Raw genomic sequence first — 11,563 nt, forward strand, 5'->3', positions numbered from 1 at the left:
ACAGTTGTACTGAGATGGTTTTCACCCCCAGACAACGCCCAACTAACGGGATGGTTCTCACCCCTGCCACAGTTGGACTGGGAGGGTTCTCACCCCTAGACAACACCCAACTAACGGGATGGTTCTCACCCCCGCCACAGTTGCACTGGGATGGTTTTCACCCCCAGACAACGCCCAACTAACGGGATGGTTCTCACCCTCGCCACAGTTGGACTGGGATGGTTCTCACCCTTGCCACAGTTGGACTGGGATGGTTCTCACCCGCAGCCAACGCCCAACTAAAAGGAGAGTTCATCAATTAAAGAAAGGTTAGAAAGAAAGCGGAAAGCAAAGTTCATTGATTGATAAGAAATACAAGTCCGCGGTTGACATACCAACCACGGCAAAAAGATGAAAGCTACCGGTTGACACACCAACTGTGCCAAACTATATCTAAATCTGCAACATAAAGTTTAAGACCTTCAGTTGTGGCCGCCCCTTCAGCAGCTTCCGGGGCCTGTTCAGTCGTGCCCTCCTCAGCAATCTTCTGGGCCTGCTCGATCACGCCCGCTTCAGCAACGCCACCCCTAGTCGCCACGTCTGGGCCACCCAAAGTCACGTCAACATGTCACGCCCAGCCTCATCCTTTTCAGGATTATCATCACCAGTGGCATCACTGATAGGAAGGGCTTTTGGCAAACCTTCATCCTCGTCAATCTCAGGGCCCTCCTCAATCACTGTCACTCCACCACCTGCTAGGAGCTCAACTATCTTGTTGTCTTCCACCTCGTAGTCTAGGCTGAAACCGGTCAAGTCAAGCTCAGGATGCCGAACCGAAACTTGCTGGAGTGCGTTGTTAAAAGAACCATACATAAGGTTCGCTAAGGCTTCCTCCAATTTTTCCACTCGCCCAATGGCCTTTTTGAAGTCCTCCTATGCGGCGTGGAGGTTCCCATGCGCGGAAAATAAGTCAGCAGACAACTGGGCTTTTTCAGATTGGAGACCCCCCTTCTCCTTCCTAGACTCTTCCAGCGACTTTGATAGGTCATCTTTCTCGGAGGTTAGGCGTTTAACCTCTGCTTCCGCCTTCTTCAGTTTTGCGGTCAAAAACTTGTTCGCAGCCTTTTTGTCAGCAAGCTCCTTATCAAGGCGCCCATCTTCAGCAGTAAGATCATCTACTTTACGCCCCATCTCATCAAGGCGTTCATCCTGGGAGGAGCAACGACTGTCAACAGCAAGGGCGACCTCTTGCATTCCCAAGATACGACCAATGACCACTTGCGTGCAGTTCATGAATTCCTGACGATCGATGCGTTCTGGCACCACAATCCTAGGACGCCCAATGTTAGGAAAAGAAGAGTTAAGGTCCCTCTCTGATAGTTTGAGGGCCCTGCCAACTGGGATCTTAGCAAAAGGAGGAGGATCCTGCGCACCAGCTGTTACATGAGGCGCTTCTCCATCAAAACTGCTGGTTTCCATCACCCCATCACTGCCTGAGTCCTTAAGAACGCCACCCGAGACGTGGCAGTCGCCATCGGAAAACTGCCTACACTCTGACTGATCAAGGCGCGACATCTTGGAGCCCTTTGGCAGAATTAAGCTTTCTTCCCCCCCCCCCCCCCGTTTCAGACTCGACCCCCCACGAGCAGGCGATCAGAGAGTCGACTCACTCGCCGACGAACCTCTCACCACATTCGTGGGCTCTTTAATTATAGGGCCAGTCGCCCTCTTCCCCAACTCACCGGCGGAAATATCTGCAGCTGACCGGATTTTCTTCTTGGCTTGGTGGACTTATTTCTTCTTTCCTTTGTCCACACCTTTCCTCTTCGAGGCGGGGTTTGGGTTAACCTGGGGAACCACACCTGTAGCGGCTTTGAGCTTGGCAGCTGCCTGACGTGCAAGTCTCAGCGTCTCCATCGACAAGATTTCAACTGCAAGACAGGGAAAACAAGTGTTAGTAAAGACAGTTAATACTCACCACAGTCACAAATGGTACAAAACACCTCCACACCTCCGTGACACAACACCCTTTTCGAAGGCCACCGGTCAAGACCCCCTTTTACCTCCACAAACCACTCCACCACCAGTGCCTCTTCAGGAGACAAGGCTCCCCACCCAAATGAATACTAACTGGAAGGCGTCTCATAATGGTCTTTAGTCCAGTATAGCAGAAACTGACTCTCCCCCCTCGCCCGATCAAGGAAAAAAGGTAATTCCCCCTCGTCAAGCACTGGTTCAATCTAGAAAAAAGTATGCCTCCAGTTCTTATATGAGTTGGAGTATTGGGCAAATATCGATCCCAATCCGTTTCCCACCTTTAACGAAACCCAGCCAAGCTTCTTCAACGAAGGCGATACCTGGAAGCAGTAAAAGAACAGCCGCACAGTGTACACCCATCCAAAATATCGGCATATCTTCTCAAAGACCCGAACAAACGCCCAAGCATTTGGGTGCAATTGAGAAGGAGCAACCCGTAGGTGGGCTAACACTCTCATCTCGAACTCAGATAAAGGGAACCTCACTTTTTGATCTGTGAAGTGAGTCTTATACACCACGAACCGCCAACGAGATCTCGCCACACTGTGAGGAGTGTCACAAGCACGGTGATCACGCCCGACCGCGATGGTTTGCCATTTCGCATCGTGTTCGCCATTTTCAGTAATATCAAAACTAGCTTCCGTTGTGTAATCGCGGTACAAAATATCCCCGTTAACATAACTCGATGACGAGGAAGCCACCGTCGGGTCTACCCAACTCCTCGCCAAGACGCAATCATCTGTCCGAGAAACCGCCATCAGTCAAGAGAGTATATTCAAATCCTACCTGGGAGCGATAAACACACAATCAATCGCCAAACACTTCAACCAACGCCAAGAAGATCAACAACACGGAAAATTCAAGCCTCCATATCGCCCCACTCACACTCCTGCAACCACCGACACCCCCTTACCAACAACACAATACAAAAACAACTAGAACACGATAAAATCACCGTAAGAATCAGAGGTGTCCGAAGAACTCGAAGTATAAAAATCTGAATAGCTTAGATTTGAAGGCCACCCTGCAGGCGGTATCTTATAAAGTCCTAGGTCTTCGTAAATGGCATCCCACACGCCATGCCTTGTAAGTCGACCATCCTCTGGGTGGTATCTACCCAATCGGTTCTCTGTGGACTCGTCATGCTTACGGCGATGGAAAGACTGGGAGACTTTGGGAATTTGACCATGAGATGTACAAAGGGCAACCAAAGATTGGCGAGGTTTGTAATAGTACTCTAATGGACGGTTTTGCGGCTGGACATTAATATTGGATAGCGGCCGAATAAGTCGCCCAGCTCCAAGACCAGAGCGTCGCGAAACACGACGGCGTGAAACAGCCCCCTGATCACAAGAGCGAATAGAAGGCCTAGAATGACTCCTTCACGAAGGGCGAGGCCCAGCCCCCTCACCAGATCCCCCTGACCGTCATCTTCTAGATCCTGCAGACTGGCGCCTACCAGATCTAGAAGCTTTCTCTCCAGTAGCCTCACGGCGCCCTCTATGAAGACGGGAACTAGACGCCTCACCAGACTACGGAACCAGAGGGCCTAATTCCCTCTCTGGTAGGAGATTTTGGATCTTCTCTTCACTAAAACCCAGAAGTTCGGGTATTCTACCATGAGGTAATGACGAAACCCCTAGAATTAACGAGAAGTTTGGGGCACGACCAGCAAGGTATTCCCGCATAGCTGGCCCCACTGCACTGTCACCTAGAGTGTCAAAAGCTTCATCAAACTCTTCCTCCTTAATCTCCACTTCCAACTCGGGCAATATTAAACCAGGGATAGGTTCCGTAAACTTAACCATCACAAGAAAAAGGCAAAAGGGAAGCAAAGCCAAAGAAATGCAAAGAAATACCAAAGGAGGAAGCCATAAACACTATACCTAGGATAATGCAGAGAATGAAGAAAAGAGGACCGGCACTAGCACACTCACACGGAGGAGAAACAAGGATGGAGAAATAGGGTCTGGGTTGCATGAAGAAGGTCCTCAAGGAGGTGTTTCTCCCCTTTAAATAGGGAGAAAAGGACCAGGATGGCATACACGTGTAAGGCCCTCCTAACCCAACCGTAGGATGGCACAATCCCATATTGTAACGCCCGACCACTTGCAAGAATCAATGACTGTCCCCACACACTAACACGGGACTTTTCAGTGTGCTTTGTCCTCACTTGCACACTTCCCGGGAAAACTTCCCAGGAGGTCATCTTCTAGAGCTGAGGTATTATGTTGACTCTTTCTTGTTTGTCATTTTTTTCTTATGAGAAGTACTAGTGCATGCATGAATGGAACTTTCTTTGCTCTATACAATTATTTTTTTTGCTTAGTATATATAGTGGGAGGCCTACAAGGCCTGTAGGCCATGTCAGGCTTTCTTATTTTTGAAAATGGGCCGGGCTTGGCCTACAAATAAAGCCTTTAATAGGACAGTAGGCCAGATAGGCTAAATTTTTTTTGACGTAGGCTTGGGCCAGGATGGCCAAAGCCCAGCCCAGCCCAGCCCATTTACACCCCTAGGCACAACCCATGAAACAGGCGGTTGTGAAGAGGGGCCAGATGGTAATTACAGTGGGATAAGACATCCCTCACATGGCATTAATGCGCCGTGCCTCGGGACGCTTGAGTTCCTGCAGTTAATTGCAATGATGGAAATATCCATCATTACTACTCCTCGAAAACTGAAAAGCCACCTTGCCTGTCAGGTTGGCAGACTTTTCCAAAAAGGCCCTTGCCAATTGCTCGGATCGCCAAGAAGGCATCGCCAAACTCCAAATATTCGGTAAGTCATCAAGAGATCTCTATCCGAACCAGTACCAACCGTTCAGATCGCCAAACAAGGCGTCGCTGAAGCCCATTTACCTTGGCACCAACCTACGCTTGCTACCAAGCTGGAGGGCTTATGTTCCGGATGGCCCAACAAGGCTATGGCCCAAAGGTCCAGCCCAATCTCAACCCTCAAGACACGTCATCCCTACCAGCTGGGGAGATCCCCCAACTCCCAACACGGCGACTCTCCCAAGGGGAAACACCAAAATATCCTACCTTGGGACCATAACCCTCGAAGGCAGTCGCCCCAGATGCCATAAAGGGAAACTGCCCTTTGTCCCACGCTGACACCGCCAGGCATAGGGGTCGCAGCGCTGCTATCGCAGCAGCGTCTGCCACACCCAGCACAACCACCCTTAGCAGGTCTCAAGGAGGGTTGACCCCCTCCTCACCAACCCAAGCAAGATTCACATCACCTCCTCTATAAATAGCCCCCTGGGCACTTGAGGAAAATCTTATTTTATGTATCGTTATTCTGCCCATTTACATTGAGTCACATATCCTCACACCTAACCCATTGTTAATTGCTTGTTTCATACTTGGAATTGTATCACTTAGTTTGGTCTCTACCTGTGCTAAGAGTATAATCCATATAGTGACTCCATCCCTAAAGGGAACGTAGTGAACTTATAGATCTCAACGGTACAATTTCTTTTGTCACCCCAATGTCTGCATAAAATTTCGTAGATTATAGTAATAGGTTTGTATCTAAACGGACAATGCTGTTATTCTTGGTCCAAATATATCATGTTTCTTCTTGTTACTAAATGATCCTGTATATATTGTGTGACATGTGCTTATGTTCTTTTGGGATGTTAAAAATATTGGAAAAATCTAACAAAATTTTGGTAAATTTGAAAGTATAAATCATTTTGAAATATTTTGTTAACTATATACTAAGATAGATAGGCTTTTCTAATGTCGTTTTGGTTTAACTTGGTCTTTTGTCCGTCGTGCCAGGTTAAACCAAACAAAAGGCTTTCTATAAAATGTACTTATTATTCTAAGAAGTGCAATGAAGTTGATAATTAATGCAAAACAAAGAGCATAAGCTCGTAAAAAGATGGAATAAAGAACTTAATTCATGCCAGCAAGCATAATTTTTCATGGCAAAACTTCAAAAACTCCCCCTACAAGTTTTCTCAAAATCACTTAACGGGGTGTTTGGTTTAGGAATTTTTTTTGGAATAGTAGAGAAATGAGATAGATAGAGAAATGATTGAAAAGATAGATAAAGTGAGATAGGTAGAAAAATGTAAAAAAAAGTTGTTTGGTGGGGAAAAACTTTACTGGGAAAATTATGTAACTTTATGAAATCAACATTGCATTAAAAGTCAGATAACCGGTTTTCCGAAAAATCTCACCTTCAAATTGGGTTTCTAAACAGTGCGGATATCTATGTTTCTCATAAATCCAGACAAATTGGATAGATGGGTCTTTGATGAAAAACGTTGAAACAAACATGGTATTTCTAAAAGCCATACTTGAGAAAGACAGATATCCGCTAAAAAGCTCCCAACCAAACACCACCTAACTCTCTTTTCGAAATTTTTAATCATTTACTTTTTTACTTAAAATTTCTTTATCACTTATCCTCTAATTTGATTTTCCATCCAAAATTTTGATAACAAGAGTTAAATTTTTTAAAACATACCAAAATTACCCTTGATAGAAAAAAAAAATATAATTTTCTCACAAATACAGTTTTAGACAAACTCACGTAAGTAAGACATTAATGTAAATCAACGATTGAATTCTCCCCCTACACTCAACGACACAGAAAACAATGAAATAGCACCTTCGACATGTTTGCTTGGTAATATCATATGATTAAGGGAAAAACAAGGCATACATGAAGCACATAACGTAAAGCTTTTCAGTTGCAGTGCAAGCAAAATAAAATGTTGCTCTAAATAGATTTATAAGGTCAGATTTGTTGGTCATATAATAGCAGAAAATCTTATAACAAAAAAGGGAAAATCTAAACCTGCTGTGATGATGCCTCTTTAATCATTTTATTTGAACAACGACACCAACAATTGTGAGTGGGTGTTTAATGGCAATGAGATTTGCAGGAAACAATTTTAATAATTACTAATTTAACAAGGCTACCTTAAAGAAAATATTCCATGAGTTCGTCTAAAACTGCGTCTGTGAGAAAATTATGTTTTTCTTTTTTTTATTAAGGGTGATTTAGGCATTTTTTAAAAAATTTAACTCTGTTAACAAAATTTTGGATGGAAAATCAAATTAGGGGGTAAGTGATAAAGAAATTTTAAGTAAGGGGTAAATGATTAAAAATTTCAGAGAGGGGGTTAAGTGATTTTGAGGAAACTTGTAGGGATTTTTTTGAAGTTTTCCCATTTTTCATTTATGTTAACTCTAAAAATATTTTTTTTTGAAGATACCAAGTCCTAATGGTTAGATTAATCCGATTTTCAAAAAATTGACTTTTCATTGCATTGTTTTTCTTGAAGTACTTTTTTTTAAAAGATAAAGTTATTTTACGTTTGGATGTATGATTTGAAAATCATTTTTACATAAAAAAAGTTGTTTGGATGTTAAAACAAAAAAAGCACTTTTCATATATAAAATTACAATAAAAGAGAGATAAAATAGCATGATCGTGAGATAAGAAGAGATAAAATAGATATGATAGAATGAAGTTAAAATTGTATTTTAAAAATTTATATTATCCTTTTTTCAAAAAAAATAAAATTATATCATCTTTTAATTTTTTTTTTCAAAAACAATCAATTTCTAGCTAAAAAAGAAAAGCAGCATTTTAACTTTTATTTTAAATTTAATTTTTTAAAAATTTGTTATACAAACATCTAAAAATTCTCAAAAAGAACTTTTATTTAAAAAAAAAAGTAATTTTTTTAAGAATAAAAGCACTATCGTAACGGGGGCAAGCCTCTACCCCCCAGGAGTTGTCTCAGAAAGCGAATCCACAAAAAAACAAATAGGCCAAGAACCTGATGTATCAGTTATGTGAAGATATTATCAAAATAAAGAAGCGGCATTTGAGAATAAAAGTCAATGAAAATTTATACCTTCAATGATACGACGCCGTAAATGTTGATTCGTGCATTTGGAAACTCGCGGCTCCAAACGTAGGCGATCATGAAAACTAGCGAAGTTCCCAGGAATGGAGACCATAATAATGGCACAGCAGCCATCACCTAAGAGAAGGATGAAACTGTCAGCCCCTAAATATGCTTAAACAGTTGTACACTCTTCTAGTTAATATTGTTTATTAACATCCCATAATTAATGTGAGTTTATGTTTGATTGCAGGTACATTTATGCTTAATTGATTTATTTAAAGGAACATCTTTTAAAGAAACATCAATTGTTTCTGAGTAAACAAAAAGTAAGGGTATTCCTTCTGAGTCCCTAGCAAAAAATGTAATTCCTATTTTAGTTTATTACAAAAAAAAATTTAATCTTGAGGTTTTTAAGAAAATTCAAAGTGATCTCATTTAGTTAAAATTGTGATTCACTTTGAATTTCATGTGGATCATTTTTTGTAAAAGACTAAAATAAGGACCATATTTTTTGTTAGAGACCTAAAAAGAGGTTTACTCTAAACACAAATATGCTTATTGCAGAGAAAGAGCCTATATATTACGAATATCCAAATTTTATGTTATTCTTACATAGAAATGCACATCATAATTGGCTATATTTCTCATAAAATTTCTTTCATTTTGTTAGAAAATAATATAAACTATTAAAAAAAAAAGCCATCATCCAATAATTTAAGTTTTTAGGTTGAATTAATTCTTTATATGATATCAGAACCTTCGGTGACTATGGAGTCACGAGTTCAATCCTTACCACCCATGCTTTCTAATAGAATTAAGTATGATATAAACCAAAAAAATTGGACTTGTGCAATATTCATGTCTCAAGGTCAAAAGGCTCTTGCATGGAGGGGTGTGCTAGAGAATAATATAAACGCCCTCCTAAATCTTAAGCTTTTGGATTGAATTGTTATTTACACATTTTCTTTCTTTCTTCCTCCGTTTTCCTTTTCAGTTGATATGGCAGAAAATTTTCAACACATATTTGCACCAAAATCTCTATTCATTTTATGTTACACACTGGTGTATTCTTCTCTCTCAAACCTAGTTTAAGTTGCCTTTTTAGCAAGTGCTGATAATGTTTCCATCCAACGCTAGTTAACCCGGACAACATCTAGTTCCTTGTGTTAACAGTTTCATCTACGTGATAAGTCTAAATAACATCCAGAGTCATTTCTATTTTCTTCCTTTGAAATCAAAATAAATTAAGTTACGCACATTTTAAGTTTATGATCAAAACATTCATAGGGGCTGTGAAAGCGTTTTTTTACTGAAACAAGAGGAACAAACAGATTATGTAAAAGGAAATGGGGACAAAAGAAAAGCATGTTTCATTTCACCAACCGAAGAATTAACAGTTGAAAAATTAAATAAGCAGTAACTTTTCACTCATACCAGAAGTGCAAGTGCACCGAATATGAACATCCAAACATAGTCCGCGGTTCTCTTGTCAAAGGGCCCTCTTTCCAATGAAACACCATATTTTGCTCTGCGAAATTCAATATTCAAACAACTATAAAAAAAATATAAAAATTTAAGACTACTTAGAATGTGAATATGATTTTCATGAACCAACTCTCCCCAAAACTTAAGTTATTAAATTGCATAAATAGTTTTTACACTATATCTCTTTAATATGCCCCTCCCTCATAAGAGAGTTCTTTGGACTCGAAGCTTTGACAATGCACACTTGTTGTCTGCCATGCAATCGTGAAAGCTTCGTCATTGGCTTTTATTGTCAAAATTTCACTTTGTATTAGAAGAATAGGCACAACAGGATCAAACTTTATACCACTTGCTCACAGCCATACCATACCATGAAGCTTTGAGAGAATTGGTTTTTGACATGGCATTCGAATTTTTATGATAAAGTGATCTAGAATTCGATCCTTACCACCTAATTTTATAATAAAAAGTGGGATTTCAACAATGGAAACCGATGACAAAGCTTTTGCCACGCAGATGACAAAGATTCAACATAATACTCTATTCAAACATGCAAGAGGATATAACATGGCTACTATCATTATTTCTTCAAGCTCAGTAGAATGAGATGTAAATTACATAAGCTGCTTACATCATTATCAGTCGAATAGCAAATGGAAATGAAAACGGTCCAAGAAAGAATAAATTTGTGATAAGCCTCCAAACCTGCAACAGATATAATAAACAAACATGATCAAGAAAAATTGAAGGATGAATGAAGAAGTAAAACAATTTTCAGTATAAGTGTACATAATGGTTGGCCAAAAAAAGAAAAATGAAAAAGGTATGAATTAATGCTTAAATATCTATAGCTACAAATCAAAACATTTTTTTTTATGACAAACCTGAAAGCGTTTAAACACTAAGCCATAAACCAGTGCTATGTTATTTGCATCATAAAGTTGCAAATAATATGCAGCAGTGGTCATCAAACATGCCACTCCATAGGCCTTGCTCACAGGTGGTAGAGACCTGTAGTATCTGAAACAGTAGAGAGAATTTAATTTGTCTAAGAAAACTTAGAGAAACTCATCTACTCAGAAATATTTGGTAGCCACCCTAATACATAACCCATCATGAATAATAATCACTAAGTATATATGGGAAGCAAAATTTATGCATAATTAAGATGATTATGATGAAATTTTGAGTATCTGAATAATAGCTTGAAAAAAGTACAATAGTTGATCATGTATATATGCATTAAACTAAAAGGAATTTGCATATAATGTTATATGATAAATAGCTGTTTTTAGAGAAAGAGTGATAGAAAGAGTACTCTGCTGGTGAAGACATATTGAATGAAATGGGTATTAGGAGTGGAAGAATTGAACTTGAAGCAGGGGATAGGAAGGTATATTTAAATATTCTGGAAATTCAAGAGTTTTAAGTATATGGAGTGGCCACTAAACAACGCATTAGAGAAACAAGAAGTCTTGGAAGTAATGATAAGTCAAAGTCTAACACCAAATGATACTCCAACCTGCTTTTCCATGCTTGGTATAGCATGGAATTGACTTGTTGACATTGTCATCTTTGTGTAGTCTCCGCCACTTATTCCTCAACATTTAGTATGTGCCATTAATTAAACGTTGTGATGATTGGAGTTGACCAGGTCTATGGATTCTATTACTCAGGTAAATTTCATATATTTTCTTTTATATTTTTGTGGATCTATTTTTTCCAGAGAGCTGTTATGAGGTGTATCTTACAATTTTAGATTAGATATTTGTTATGGAACAGCCGGATGATCTTGGCCGGCCATCCACTAGACCGCCACGAGACCAAAAAAAGATTTGTTAGCATAGTCTAGCTTATCGAGTTTGTTAAAAAAAATATATATATATTGTAAGTAAAAACAAGTTTCTTGCCGTCTAGCCATAATTTAACTTATTTGACTTGGAAATATCGTTAGGAGTAATGTATTTTATTTTCTATTCTTAGTATATATTACAAGTCTACCCACACTAGTTACATGGTACTCATATAAATAATTAACATTTGCAAATAGTTTAGTTCATAATCTATATTCTATGGAATCCAGAGATAAAGAGTAAACATTTTCTCCACAGCTAATCCAAGACTGCAGTTCTTGCAGGAACTCCTTTATACATAACATCAGTAACACTCAAAATCATATGATAT

At 39.7% G+C, this 11,563-nt stretch overlaps 1 protein-coding gene across 1 annotated transcript; it reads right to left on the minus strand.

Annotated features, from left to right (window-relative positions):
* Positions 1-1,868: 1,868 nt before the first annotated feature.
* Positions 1,869-10,859, minus strand: LOC133291446 (derlin-1-like). The gene is made up of 6 exons (XM_061489706.1): positions 10,698-10,859; positions 10,264-10,399; positions 10,011-10,084; positions 9,329-9,422; positions 7,901-8,029; positions 1,869-1,910 (listed from the first exon to the last, which is right to left on the minus strand). The coding sequence occupies exons 1-6, from the start codon at positions 10,712-10,714 to the stop codon at positions 1,884-1,886; spliced, it is 477 nt and encodes a 158-aa protein (XP_061345690.1). The 5' UTR covers positions 10,715-10,859; the 3' UTR covers positions 1,869-1,883.
* Between the last annotated feature and the right edge of the window lie 704 nt (positions 10,860-11,563).

The sequence above is a fragment of the Gastrolobium bilobum genome, unplaced genomic scaffold, assembly GCF_033153095.1.
Source record: "Gastrolobium bilobum isolate Gb01-03AN ecotype WA unplaced genomic scaffold, APGP_CSIRO_Gbil_v1 utg4264, whole genome shotgun sequence".
In the NCBI taxonomy this organism is placed as follows: Eukaryota; Viridiplantae; Streptophyta; class Magnoliopsida; order Fabales; family Fabaceae; genus Gastrolobium; species Gastrolobium bilobum.